The 14,362-nt window shown below is 47.9% G+C and overlaps 1 protein-coding gene across 1 annotated transcript; it reads left to right on the top strand.

The window, feature by feature from the left end:
- Positions 1-983: 983 nt before the first annotated feature.
- Positions 984-9,898, top strand: LOC131287423 (extracellular sulfatase SULF-1 homolog). Its single transcript, XM_058316471.1, has 9 exons — positions 984-2,026; positions 5,524-5,850; positions 5,931-6,358; positions 6,432-6,542; positions 6,617-8,447; positions 8,531-8,844; positions 8,929-9,237; positions 9,337-9,439; positions 9,517-9,898. Exons 1-9 carry the CDS (start codon positions 1,002-1,004, stop codon positions 9,725-9,727), a joined length of 4,659 nt encoding a protein of 1,552 aa, XP_058172454.1. The 5' UTR covers positions 984-1,001; the 3' UTR covers positions 9,728-9,898.
- The last annotated feature ends 4,464 nt before the right edge of the window (positions 9,899-14,362 follow it).

Below are 14,362 nucleotides of genomic sequence, written 5' to 3'. Positions count from 1 at the left end.
CACCGGCTAACCGGGGTCTTTTATGCCGTGGCAATGCTAGCGAACTGGCAACATGTGCAAAATTAGCGGTACATTAATCATGTTGTGCTTTCCTGTTCCTGATTTTCTCATTTTCCTTTCCTTTACTCCGGCAGGTCTCTCGGGTGTCGTCTGTGGCAGCACAAAATTCCGGACGCACACCACCACCGGTAGGTGACATAGGTCACACTCATTAGCGGACGAACACAGACGGAGGATCCCCTAAAAAACTTCCGCCGGCCGATTTGCGACCGTTGACCCCGGAAAACGCGCACATCGTTGGGAGTTCCCGTGATCGTGTGCAGATCATCCGCCTGACGAACCGCTTGATCAGCGGGCGATGAAAGGAAGCATCATCGTGGGACACCGTCGTCGTCGTAAATCGTAAGGCCAGTGTTTCGACAGAGCCAGTGGTTCGAGTGGAACGAGAAAAATAATAATAATATAATAATCACACGCTGCGCCGTGCCCCAGTGCCATTAATCAACCGTTGAAGCTGTGGTTTTATGAACGTAATTAGCCGGTAAATGTGCATAACGATGTGAAACGATCCTGAAGCGAATACGGGAGAACCGAGGCAAATAAACGAAACACACGACACGATCCTTGCGATCGTCATGTGGCAGACGAAGCCGGTGAAAGTGTGATAGTGATCGCCCAGCGCGCCCTTTTGAGGATGATTTGCTGTGTGTGTGACTTTTGGTGAAACGGCGGTCGACCGAAGGGTTAAGCAAACGCGCCATGTCGCTAGTGATCCGTGGTGTGTTATTCATGAAATGCACATCTGGTTCGGCCGGGGTTTATGTCCCTTGAATTGGACCTGAAACTGTGGTGTGGTAACTGTGATAGGTTTGTGTGGTTTACGCCTGAAGCGTCGACGCTCCCTGAGCGCGTATCCCGGAGTTCTCTTTGTTGACGTTCAGTAGTTTTCGGTTTTCGACCACACAATGTTGTCGTTGCGATCAGTTCTATTGGATAAGCTAATGCGAGGTGCGAGAAGAAGTGGCCATTTGCGGCTGACGGTGGTGTTTTGCTCCATTGTGGTGATAGTTGGAGCCACGCTTCTGGTGGAAGCCGCAGAGCATGAGGAGAACGGTGCGGATCGATCGGCCACCGGCAGTGTGGCCTATCGTGACGTCCAGTCCGACTGGACCGACTATCAGCCTCACCAGCAGCAGCAGCAGGGGCAGGGGCACCAACGACGCAACGGTCATCAGAGTGGCCGGCGACGCCACCATCAGTATCGGACGTCGAAGAACCGGCGCGTCCGGGCGCCCCAGGATGGGCGGGGCCGGGTGAAGAAGAGCGGCACCGGCGGGGTGGTCGATCACATTCTCGCGCAGGATTCCGTCGTCGGGCAGCCGCCGCTGGCCGACCTGCGGCAGACCCGCGAGCGGAAGCCCAACATCATCCTCATCCTCACCGACGACCAGGACGTGGAGCTGGGCTCGCTGAACTTTATGCCGCGCACGCTACGCCTGCTGCGGGACGGTGGGGCCGAGTTCCGGCATGCGTACACCACCACACCGATGTGCTGCCCGGCCCGCTCGTCCATCCTGACCGGGATGTACGTGCACAATCACATGGTGTTCACCAACAACGACAACTGCTCGAGTACGACCTGGCAGACGACGTACGAGACGCGCTCGTTCGCCACCTACCTCTCGAACGCCGGCTACCGCACCGGGTACTTTGGCAAGTACCTGAACAAGTACAACGGCTCGTACATTCCGCCCGGCTGGCGGGAGTGGGGCGGGCTGATCATGAACTCCAAGTACTACAACTACAGCATCAACATGAACGGGCAGAAGATCAAGCACGGGTTCGACTACGCGAAGGACTACTATCCGGATCTGATTGCGAACGACTCGATCGCGTTCCTGCGCCAGTCGAAGCACCAGAACCACCGGAAGCCGGTCCTGCTGGCGATGAGCTTCCCGGCACCGCACGGCCCGGAAGACTCGGCCCCTCAGTACAGCCATCTGTTCTTCAATGTGACAACGCATCAGTAAGTAGGCCTAGCTTAGGAATAGCTGGAAGTTCAGTATCATCAAAACTACATATAGATTTCTAAAGCGCTTGTGGTGAATCCCTTCGATTCACAATGCAGAATAAGTCCCAAGCAAATGGGAAAATCGAAATCCGTTTCTTGGTGGCATTCATTTCCACCGGCCGTATGTCACATGTCAATAAATTACCACCAGCTTTCGGGTTACTTTGCCTCCACGTGCTAACGAGCTATCGTTTGATGGTGCCCCTGATGGCGATGAATGAAAACGCGTCACATTAGTTACCTTCGGCGAGAAGTCGTTCCAGTTCCCGTGAACGTGTTGCGGCTCCGGTTGTCGGCAGCAAGTCAATTAGCACCATCATCACCAGAGTCGGAAAGCATCAGGCCTTTGGCCGTCGCCTTGATGGAAGCCGGTAGACAGTAAACACACCGTCGGCGACAAATGGACGCGATATCATAATTAATTTCACCGAAATTATCGCCTTCATCTGGGGGGGTTCCTTTGGACGCAGCAACATGAATCATGCTTATTGTTGTCGGTTGTGTGCGGTATGCGCGATGGTTGTCAAGCGGGGAGAGCTAATAATAAAGCCATCAACACGTTTGGTATGTAACATTGGTGGGCTGAGCGAGAGATGGAATGATACGAAGATGAATGATTAAACCTTAATCAAAACTAAGAGTAATATCATGTCCCAAAACGGAGGTCACAGTGGGGTTCTATTTCAGTTAGATTTCTCTATTTCATTAAATTTAAAGTCTCCTAGAGATTATGAATGCCTCTCCGTTTAATCAAGGCGCTTACTTAACATGTCCCTGAACCAAAAACAAGCTATGTTTGCGTTCTAATTGTCTTTCCATTAAGTGAACCCGGTTTTTGGCGGCAGCAAATATTGCGCCTCACAATTTAAAAGCTCGCATCGAATTAGCATAAGCGATACTAACCAATTGCACACTTCACGTTGACCCCAAAGGGTACTCCACTCTCGAGTCTAGCACCCCTTTTAAAACCCCGGGCAATTAATCACCCGTTACTGGTGTGACACTTGGCTAGACTTGGCCTACCCCATCTGCCGTTTGTTGGACCCACCAACTTCAGTTGCCGCAGGCCAACATTCAAACACATCGAGATTCTGCGGAACTCCAAAGCCCAGCCAGGCGATGGCAAATTAATTAATCGATCTCACGCCACACCATCCATTAACGCCATACTCCATTCCAACCAGCCCGGCCACTTCCACTCGGACCGCTAATCCTTTACCGCTCAGCGCAACCACTCACACCGAATCCACCGGACTGGGCTCCCGCTTCCGTTAATCATGTGATAGTTTTATTTATTTGCACTGCCTCAATATTGAAACAAGTGGCCGGCACGAACGCGCGCGCCATGCCGGCCTTTGCCCGGGTTGCTTGCGCGGCCACGGTCGTAATCACACACGATGCATTATTAACACATTCGAAATTGAAACTTAGCCATGCATATGATTTGCATAGCGAGCGTTCGCGCTCACCGCCCGACCTTGCCGCCTTTGCTCGTGGGATGAGATTTATGGACGGTATCGGACGGTGCGGATGCCCGTGTGTGCCACGATTCCGAACCGCGATCCGGAGTCGCAAAACTATTTCCCAATCAAATCACCTGAAGCTGGACGACGTGGGAACACAGTGGGTGACCGTTTTTCTCATCACCACCACGCGGTAGGACAAGTTTTGGCATGAATAAAAATTTCCAATAAACTATTTTGATCCAAGCATCTATATTCTCAAAAAATTAAATAGAATAGTTTACTACCATCAATCGCCGGGAATTGTTGATTCGTGTCGCGGGCCCCCGAAAATCGGATCAGTTGCTGTTTGCGGTTGCCACGGTTGACATATGGTGCGCGTTGCGATGGCGCTGATATGTCATTCATGAGATTCGAATGTGACCAAATTCCTAAACGAAAGCACATACAATAAATTCCGACAGTTATGTTAATGCCGTTGCAACGCAACAACGCGGCAGGATGGAGCAGAACGGCCGCTTTGCCTTCCGAAGGTGGGTTGTGAGAATATTTTTTAAGCCACACCGCATCGTCCTGCCACTCTCCCTTGTTACATTCCAGGGCGAACGGAAAAATGCCGGCAAATTGCGAGATTGTAAACAGAGATCAAATTGGAAGGAAGTCGGATTGGTTTCTATCGAGCAATATATCCGCCAGCAATTGAAATACTAGCCGGTGGAAAACTTTATTTTTAAAAAAAACTAACTGAAAACTAACCATTCCGAGTACACAACAACGATAAGCGCACTAAGTTTTGAATGCATTGTTCCGGAGCACAATAAATAGAACCTATAAAACTTAACGAGATACGTAGCGTAACAATGTAACGATTCGCTTTACCATTTGAACAAATTGATGAAGAATGACAGTCGCGTGGAAATTCGTAAACCATCGTCACAGTTTCCAATTATTACCGATTCTATGACCCGCAAAATGAAATCGATACCGGAATGGTCGGTAATGCATTCCGGAAAGTGGGCTACCAAATGAAATGTAACGAATCGCATGAGCTCATCCTCCATTTGCTTACGCTACCTCATTGGGGGAGGGTTGCTGTGGGAGGGAGTGCGCACTTGGGGGACAATTATCCCGTACTTCCGCCCACTAGCTCTGGCCACCAGAAATCGCTGGACCGGGGAGAATTTAATTGAAATTAATCACACTTTTTGCGGTCTATTTGTTCGTGCGCCGCTCGGTTGATGTTTGACCAATGGCAAGTTGGGGGAGTTGGTCTGCACTGCGGGTTCCTTTCGGGAGTTTGCTTTGCCGGGTGCTGTATCAAAAATGCAAGGGCAATGGTACTCTAAGGGTTGCGAACCGAAACACCTCCCGATAGATTCGTTTTCGTTTCGTTTGAACTTTGTTGCGATGCGGGAAGCATCTTTTCGGTTCCGGTAGATGGGAACCTCGGATTCAAAGGAACACCCCCCCGTGGATGCAATTGGAGTGCATTGGGTCGAAAAACAAAAGCGCAAACATGCCCGCGAAGGATGGGCTTCGAATAAATACCCCCGTACCGTTTCATCCGTTGCTAGTCCCTAGCCATTTCCGGCACGCGATGAGTTGGTTGTTACGGTCGAAAGGAAGGGCCACGGGCTGTGTGATCGCCTGCATCGTAAATCACAAAGTTTTTGAAGCATGTAAATGAACAATATTTATCGATTGGCTAACTGGGGCGATGTGCATTCCGGTATGCACCAGAAAACGATGGACGGTTTGGGATAGCGTGCGCTGTAAGCTCCATTTTATGACCCAGCAAATGTTTTGAAACGCAACTCGAGAGAAGATATGTAAATTACAATTTGAATTGCAAAAGGTTTAACTTAAATGATTGATTTGGTTATTTCTCTTATTGACGGAGAAGTAAAATTGTGTTAGAACCGGAATACTTCAACTTAAAGTGTCAAAACATTAAGCATGAATAAAATAAATATCTACCAATTATTACAGCACGCCAGCATACGATCACGCCCCGAATCCGGACAAACAATGGATTTTGCGGGTCACCCAGCAGATGGAACCGATCCACCGGAGGTTTACCGATCTGCTGATGACGAAACGGTTACAGACGCTCCAGAGTGTCGACGTAGCGGTCGAACGTGTCTATCAGGAGCTTAAGGCTCTCGGCGAGCTGGAGAATACCTACATCATCTACACATCCGACCACGGCTACCATCTGGGCCAGTTTGGACTGATAAAGGGCAAGAGTTTCCCGTTCGAATTCGACGTTCGAGTACCGTTCCTGATGCGTGGACCTGGCATTGAACCGGCAACAATGTAAGATTTTAGTTTTTCAACCCATTTCATGACTTAAGTGTTTATTTTTCATTCCTCTTTTTCTTTTATCATAATAACAGTGTCGATGAGATAGTTCTGAATGTCGATCTGGCACCGACGTTCCTTGATATCGGCGGTGTGGCACCTCCACCGCATATGGACGGTCGGAGTATCCTGCCGTTGGTGCTCAATCGCCACCGGGCGGTTCTGGACAAGTGGCCCGACACGTTCCTCATAGAGAGCTCTGGCCGACGTGAAACACCAGAGCAGCTCCAGGAACAACGGCAACGTGCTGCGGCGGCAAGGTACAGTGCCCGGTTTAATCTACTGAACGGCAACGTGTCTCATCCGAAGCTTCAACCGGAGGTTCTTTTCGAACGGGGCCACGCGGAAGAATCGCACATGGCTTCGAGCGTGCCAAGTGTTGGTAGTGATCGGAAGGAGCTTGACTTCAGCTCCCACGAGCACGAGGATGATGATGATGATCACGAGCTGGATGGAGATGATGGTAGGTTTGATGGGGTTTTTTTATGCTGGTATAACGGAATATAGTAAATAAATAATATTGTATTATTTTGCAGATGACGATCACCATGGAGCGGTTGAAAGCGAAACCGGGGCGATCGAGCTGAAACACGACGAACATCCCGAGGACTACGTTATCGATCATCAGGAGGCGCATGCATTTGATCGTATGTTAAAATCAAACGCACCGGCTTCGCCTTGTTCAGGAGATTGACATTGTGCTTTCTTTTTTGTTCTACAGAAGCCCCTGTACAGCCCGACAATCAACACACGCTGGACAATCACCTGACTTCTTTCCGCTCGAAGATGGACCGGCTCAACACGGAGTGCTCCAATCCGGTCCTGCAGCAAAACTGCGTCCCCGGGCAGAAGTGGCAGTGCACGAGCGAGGACGGCCGGTGGCGTAAGCATAAGTGCAAATACCACGGTCAACTGCAGCAACATCTGGCCGAAATAACGAAGAAATCGAACGACCAAACGAACGGCCGCAACTGCGCGTGTTTCACGTCGGATAACTTTTTCTACACGAAAATCAAAACCAAGCGTGACCATACGAAGTGGCAACCGATGGCGACGATGCAGGCGCAGGCGACACATCGGCCCCACCGGCGCCGACGTACCCGCCAGAAACGGTCGGCGGCGGTGGTAGGGGAGGGGGACATAGGTGAGGAGGTGCTGTTGATGGAAGCGAAGGGTCCGACGATGGAATCGCTGCTAGAGGTTGCCGCCCGGATCGATGCGATCGAGAGGGTGTTAGAAGAGGAAGATGGCGAGTATGTCGAACGGGCGGAAGGAAGGAGGAGCAAGCGCGAGGTGCCTTCCCCTCCGACCCATTTGACTGACGTGGTGCACGAACTGCAGAAAACACTGTCCGATATCGAACGGGATTACGAGGAGATGGAAACGATCGGGCAGGATCGTTTAAATGAGACGACAGGGGAAGGAGCTAGCACTAGTGGTAGCGCCAAACGATGCTTCGTCATAGCTGCGGATCGTATCAACTGTTCGAATGTGATTTACGAGGACGAACTGAGCTGGAAACGGAACCGCTTAAAGGTGGATCAGCTGATTCGTGTGTTGAAGGAAAAGATCAACACGCTGAAGGACATCAAGCGTTTACTACGGGAGCAAAAACCGCACGGCTACCGAGGGGAAGACTCTGAGCCGGAAGAGGACGAGGAAGACGATAAAGATGAAACGATTGAAAGTGGCCTGAGTGGTGTGGCGAGGCATCGACCGACAACGACTACAACCACAACTACTACAGTATCTTCCACCAGCACGACCATGGCTTCCTCGGTAACGGAATCCTCAGAGAGAGCTACGATTGATAATAGCATCCCGCGGAAAGTTGGTCACGGAGGGCTTGTACGACGTCCCGGTGGAAAATATCACAACGGTTCTAGCCACCGTCGTAGAGTTATGAAGCCATCGGTGGGCGAGAAAGCCGATGGCCCTTTGATCGATACAAATCTCTTCGATATGGATAATCAACAACCGACGGCTGGGCAAGCCATTAACCGCACCAGCCATGGAGGGCGTCACCGTGGACAGAATCGTGGGCACCACCGTGGCCGGCATCGAGGGGAAGCTCTAGGTGGAAGTAGTACATCAACGACAACGACAACTCCGAGCGCCACAGAATCGGCTTCAGTTAGCACCGAAACTTCCAGCGAGGATTCGTATCTCTCCCGATCGAGTGGTGGGTCCGGTTTCGGTCGTGAAGATCCCTCGTCAACCACGGAATCAAGTGTGGAGGCTTCAGGCTCGATGGCTGTTTCAAGCAGCACGGAAAGCGCACAGAGTCGGTCCACTACCAGTGAAGAACAGTTTTCTCAGAATGCCATAGACGCCGGTAGGACGACGACGACAACGACGTCGGCAACCGTGCCGACAGTAAACCAGGAAGAGTCGAGAGTCGATCGGCGCAAACCCACAGAGAAAGATCCTCACTTTGGAATGAACCGAACCCAGGACCTAGGTAACTCTGTGCAACAAAATATGATTCCAACAACAACTGTCGATGCTACCGTGCCACCGACCGAGTGTTATTGTGCCGCTGAAGCAGAAAGGTATGGCATTTTTTTAAGCGAAGCATCGATATCGTTCAAATAAAAACATCCCTTTCTTACCTTTCTTATTTTCTACACTACAGTCCAATACCGGATGAAAAAGAACTCGCACGTGAAACCCGTCGCCGATTGAAGGAAGAACGGCAACGAAAAAAGGAACGCAAACGTATCAAGAAGGCGAAGCTGGAAAAGGAATGCCTGTCCGAGCGGATGAACTGTTTCAGCCACGACAGCAATCACTGGCGCACCAAACCGCTTTGGGAGGACAAACCGTTCTGCTTCTGCATGAACGCCAACAACAACACGTACAGCTGCCTGCGTACAATCAATCAGACACACAATTTCCTGTACTGCGAGTTCACCACCGGACTGGTGACGTACTACAATCTGCGAATAGGTCCCGATATCGTTCCAGTATTTCATTCGAATGTGCAACCATCGCCCAGACTTACTTAGATCGGTTTTCTTGTGCTTTTTCCAGATCCCTTTGAAACACAAAATCGGGAGTCGTCTTTGACTTCCGAAGAAAAGGCCGTGCTACACGCAACGCTCGAAGAGATGAAACGATGCCGTGGAAAGAGCTGTACATTGCCACGGTACCATCAGCAGCAAACCCTACCCGAAAGCAACCTACTTCCATCGGGTGCTGGCGGTGTTGAATCCGTCGGTGGAGTAGGAGTTCCGGTAGTTGGTGGTATAGGTCGCCATGCTGGTAGCTCCTCCTATGGTTCCGGAGCGGGTGGCAATCGTCGAAAGTATCACGCCCATCGCGATCATGCCCCACACGGAGGTGAGTAGGATTGTGAAGATCGGGATGAAATGTTTCAACTCTGAAATAATTCAACTGTGATCCTGGTTGATGCATTCAAAGCTGCAGGTGGTGTTGGAGGTGGTGTCGCAGGTGGTGTAGGTGGACACTTTCCGGTCGAGTATGATGCTGCTACCGGGCAGGCAAGTGTGGTTCAAGGGCCAAATTCCAAGAAAAAGAACAAGTGAGTCATTTTTTCGAATTCGATTTTCGTTTGACTAAATGGTTACATTTTTAATTATAATTGATATCACTTTGCAGATATGGTAAACGGAAGCACCATAATCAGCAACCGGCTCAGCAGCAGCCACAAGACCACCAGCGGCAGCATAGAGACAAGATTCCGCCACAGGTGGAAAGTGATTACGGACTCGAACCGATACTACCGGCGGAGGTTGGCGCTGGCGGCAGTGGAACCAAACGCAACCGCACCATGAGGCGGCCAGTCTGGCAAACGATCTATACCAAATAATTCCACCATCGAGCGGATTGAAGTGTGCAATCTTTGGAGCGATTCGTGTGCTTCTACGAAGGGCGAAACACGAACGCTATTCTCCGTGATCACCTTTCGACGTAGATCAGAGAATGGATTCATATTGACGGGATGATCGCTTTATTCTCAGCGCTCCTTTCCATTCCTTCGGCTTGGCCATTTCTTGTAGCATTGCCGCCCGCAATGAAGTGTTCGCTTTCAGTGATTTTAGTTCAAGCATGAAGTTTTCTTCATATGCGCATTTTGCTGCTAACGTTATAACAAGTCTACATCTTCGTTATCGGCTTCAGACACCTTTCTTTTGTTTATGTAAAGTTCTAGCCATTTGTATTGCATTTTTTTATGTAGGTAATATTGTTTCCTTATTTTATTCGTTTAACCACCATGAAAGACACGGTGCACAGATACACACTTTTATGATCCCGCTCCTACATCCGGTCTACACTGCCATTCCAATACAATCTACGAAAAGGAAAGTGCCCTACATAAACTAAAACAATAATAATGATAAAATGGAAAGAGTAGACAACAGTTAGCATGCCTAGGTTCGGGTATGCACTTTTGAAACCCTATACTTTTCGCCAAGTGATTGTAGCCACCGGGCATGTGATTTGTCTATCGGTCATATGTACGCTTGCATATTATGATGTACGTTGTAGCAAACGCTAGTATTGCTATGAGGAGGCTTTTGCGGATAATTAGTACCAAATGTAGAGCAAAAACACACTCAAAAACAAATTGAATGAACAAAACAAAACAACAACCATTAACATAGAACATGTGCTTCGGTAATATGTTAACTGACATGACAACGAGGGAAGAAAAGCTAAACAAGCAAAGTGCAGTGCGGGGTGCCGTTTCGTTTAAATTTTATTTAGTAAGTAGTAATTTATCATACGTTGATTAAGAGTCAAAATGATTAAATTTTACTAATCGAATGTCAGGAATCAAAATACGTTATGAATCGATTTTAACTAAGCGTACCAAGTAGCGAAAGATGCGACGCACTAACATTACTTTACCACTAATACTGGATTAGTGCAAGTCAGCTAAACTACATTATTTTCTTGTAAATTAGATCAATTTTATTCAGTATTCTGTTTCAGCCCCCGGGGGTCTTTTACATGCGCTCAAACTGACCGCAATTGGTGGACATATACACAACAAATGTATTTATTGCTTCAAACAGTATGTTTTTAAGAAATGCTTAAAAGGATCCGCTGTAGCCAACGTTTTAGAGTGCATTGTTTTAAAGTAGGTTGCAATGCAGGGGCAGGTAAAATGAGGCATATAAAATGCGATGCATTTAAACAGTTTCTCAATCCCCATTTAATCGAAAACAGAGAATGGTAGCGGTGGGGTTAAAAAGAGGTACTCTTAATATTCTATAGCAAGGGCCTGATTATGTGTATACCCAAAGCATCCGATACGCACTATGCAAGCGTCCACCCGCCCACGAAAACGGTTAAGCGGACCGACCCATCGCGCAAAGATACAGTGAGCAAACAAGTAATCTTAATGATAACATAACCCGATATGATAGTAGTGATGTATACAAAATAGTGAACAAAGAAAGGCACTCTATCATATGACTGCTGAGATAATCGAACAAGTGAACTATTTCCTGTGGCGCGTAATTGATTGTGTACATTCGAAATATTTCAGCCGTTCTGGTGGGTTGAGTCTAATAGCTGCGTTATTTAAATTCGTTTTAACACAATTTGTCTATCACCGTTTGTCCATTTCCCATAACCAAAGACAATTGCGCATTGCGGCAGATTTGTGGGGTTTATTCACACGAGTCCCATCGGGTCAGATGGCAGCTTAAGAAACCACATGCGATTTGTGGAATTCTCCGACTTATGCGAAACCCTGTAACCGCCGATCGGAAAGCGTGCTAATCTGCTAATTCAAACTAAGCGTATCGGTCGATAGAACGCGATCGAAAAAAGTAAATCAAACCAAAACACAGCATTAGACCGAACGTTGCAGGCGGTATGTTTGTAGCTAATTTATCCATTTTGCTTTGTGCCGATAGTCGTTGCTCCAGCAAAACATGCCATCGATGATTGTGTGGCTTCCGCTTTCCGTGGCGCACGTCACAAGAAATCGGTAGGCATTGATGAGAACGTGCACAGTTCTCCTCCCATGTTGCCCTTTCCTTTGATGATCTGTTTTAGATGAGTTCTCTAGTGCTTGTGTTCGTCGTTTCGCTGCATCATTTGACGTCACTATTTGCACGCTAGAAGATTCTTGCTGTTTGAACGTTCACTCGATCAGACAGAACCTGTTCAGAGCATTGTTTGTTGATATTGCGAAATTCGCAGCTGATGACTTTAAACTCGTTTTTCGGCTCAGACTGAAAAGAATGTTGAACGTATCATAATTATAGCAACGTGTGACTTCCTGATGGGTGTATTTTTTGCGTGTTATGAGACTACGTAACAAACGCTTGCAGTGAATTCAAGGCCAGTTTGGCGCGATCAATCGACCGGTATGGGTCGAAATCGTACCATTATCTAATTCCCCGGTGGTTTTCGACCGGGGCTGTTGTGTCTATGGTGCGTGCCGGTTTTTTGGGCCGGTTGACATGCGCAGAACGTTCAATCTGTCCCCCACGAAGAGGACTACGGAAAATGTGAGGAAACTGTCGCCCAGCGTTGCATCATTCCGGGAGGATTAAGGATGTCCAGCGAACCTGGCGGCAAACGGTGTTGAATGGAAAATTCGCCGTGCGCCATCGTACCGACCCGCCCCCCATCGGTTGGAAACCCTATTAATTAGCTGGTACGCGAACTGTTTTGTCGCGTGACCTACAACTTAACTGACCACGTGCGGCTCGGCGACTGGTCGGATGAAGATTCGCTTTCGAACCCATGACGTGGACACGTTGCCACGCAATACAAGGCTGTGTCAATGTGCGAAACGGTCGGTTCAATATCCTTCGGCAACGTGCCACTGATGCAATGTTGGGCACTGATTTCGGGAGCCATTTCCGAGTAGTAATACGTGTGGGACAAGACGTAGCATATGTTACCTTCAGTGTTACATGCTATGGCTTCCGTGCAGAACGATGGTTTCTTATGCGAATATAACAGGTTTAGGGAAGTATTATGTTTTACCTTCATAATAATTGACAATGACATGTTAGATTTATTCGTCACTGATTCCGAACGGAAGTTAGCTTTCTAGATGTAAAATTTTCCTAGAAATGAATCTGTTCGGAGTACTTCTGTCTGTTGAGTGGGAGTATTATCACAGATCTAGCGTCATACTCTGCCCAGAGTAATAAGTGAGAACTGTGGAAAAGCAACTCGTGGGAATCCAATCGAACCAGCAATGACGCACATTAGAAATTATAAACCAGCATCCAAACATTTTCGGACTTTAACATAGCTGAAATCTAGGAAAATGTCTTGGTACGTTGGTGTATAGGAATTTTTCCCTTAAACGACTTTTTAAACAATATGAAAACAGGAAGCAAATTTTGTTCAAACAACTTCTAAAGAATGCTTCATCGCTACATTATAACGAGTGTAGGGTATCTGCTCCGTTCTCCGATCTCCGATCTCCGATCCACCTGCATACGCTGCAGATGGAGCATAAAACTAATGAACTGTTCTCAACGGTCTGTTGTCTGTCTAATTGGTTTGAAACGCAATTCATATCAATCCGTCTATACGTTCGTTGTAGCACTATGAACGGTTTCATGCATGGTTTTGGACTCTTAGAGCACACCCCACTATTTTATTTTAAACAATATGTTAATATGTATATTTAACAAGTTTAAACAAGTTATATACCAATAAACAAATTGTCGGGAATATCTGATTTGCGCTCAGTAAAATGGTACAAACCATGGTTGAACAGAATTAGATAGCGGGGTGATCTAACCATTCCATTCCCTTTCCGCTTCTATTATTGCTGCGAAAAGCGAGCATTAACATGAAGTACAATCGTTTGTAGAGTTCTCTGTTCTGTCTCTGGTACTAATGAAACTTTATTTAAATTTGAAAATTACACAGGCAGAAGCTAAACTGAAAATTTAAGAATTGAAATGGTTTTGGTTGATATTATCGTTACAAACTTGCTAACATTATCGATCGATCGATTTTTCCAACGAACATGCCATGTGTTCATGGCGTTTAAACGGCTCAACACGTGGTCGCAAGGGGCGATCGCAAATTTCGCGCCTTTTCAAAACCGTGAAGAAAATCCCACGCCTCTTTAACGAGATCGCACATCACTATCGTGTTAGAATCGTCCCGTGTAGTGCTTGTGCACAGCTGTGATCAGTGGCGTGCGAAGTCAGTAAAGTAGAGAAAATTACCAAGCCTCCGCTCGATCGCAGTATGCGTACGCGCAATGTCCCTCGAAGTAGGGAAGACTCATTAGCCGCGGGACTTCGGGGAGTAGTATAGTGCGACAGAAGTCAAGTAAATCGCAATTCCCCAACGCACGGCTACAAAATTCCCGTACCACGGAATGACGCTTCCCTGCGCTGCCCTAGCGTCATTCCGCGTTCCGTTGGTCCATGACCAATCCACTCTCTGGGGTTGTGTTGGTAAGCGCGCGTTGCACAGTGGGCCAAAGGGCAGGGTTAAAGTTGAAAAA

This window comes from Anopheles ziemanni, chromosome 3, assembly GCF_943734765.1.
Source record: "Anopheles ziemanni chromosome 3, idAnoZiCoDA_A2_x.2, whole genome shotgun sequence".
Classification (NCBI taxonomy): Eukaryota; Metazoa; Arthropoda; class Insecta; order Diptera; family Culicidae; genus Anopheles; species Anopheles ziemanni.
Note: the sequence above shows the minus strand (reverse complement) of the source record. Positions and strands in the feature narration are given on the sequence as shown.

Excerpts from the sequence above, each read along its gene's own strand:
- LOC131287423 (XM_058316471.1), top strand. The coding sequence starts at position 1,002 with ATGCGAGGTGCGAGAAGAAGTGGCCATTTGCGGCTGACGGTGGTGTTT. Across the intron at positions 2,027-5,523 it reads TTCAATGTGACAACGCATCA|CACGCCAGCATACGATCACG; the intron begins GTAAGTAGGCCT and ends CAATTATTACAG. Across the intron at positions 8,845-8,928 it reads GTACTACAATCTGCGAATAG|ATCCCTTTGAAACACAAAAT; the intron begins GTCCCGATATCG and ends TGCTTTTTCCAG.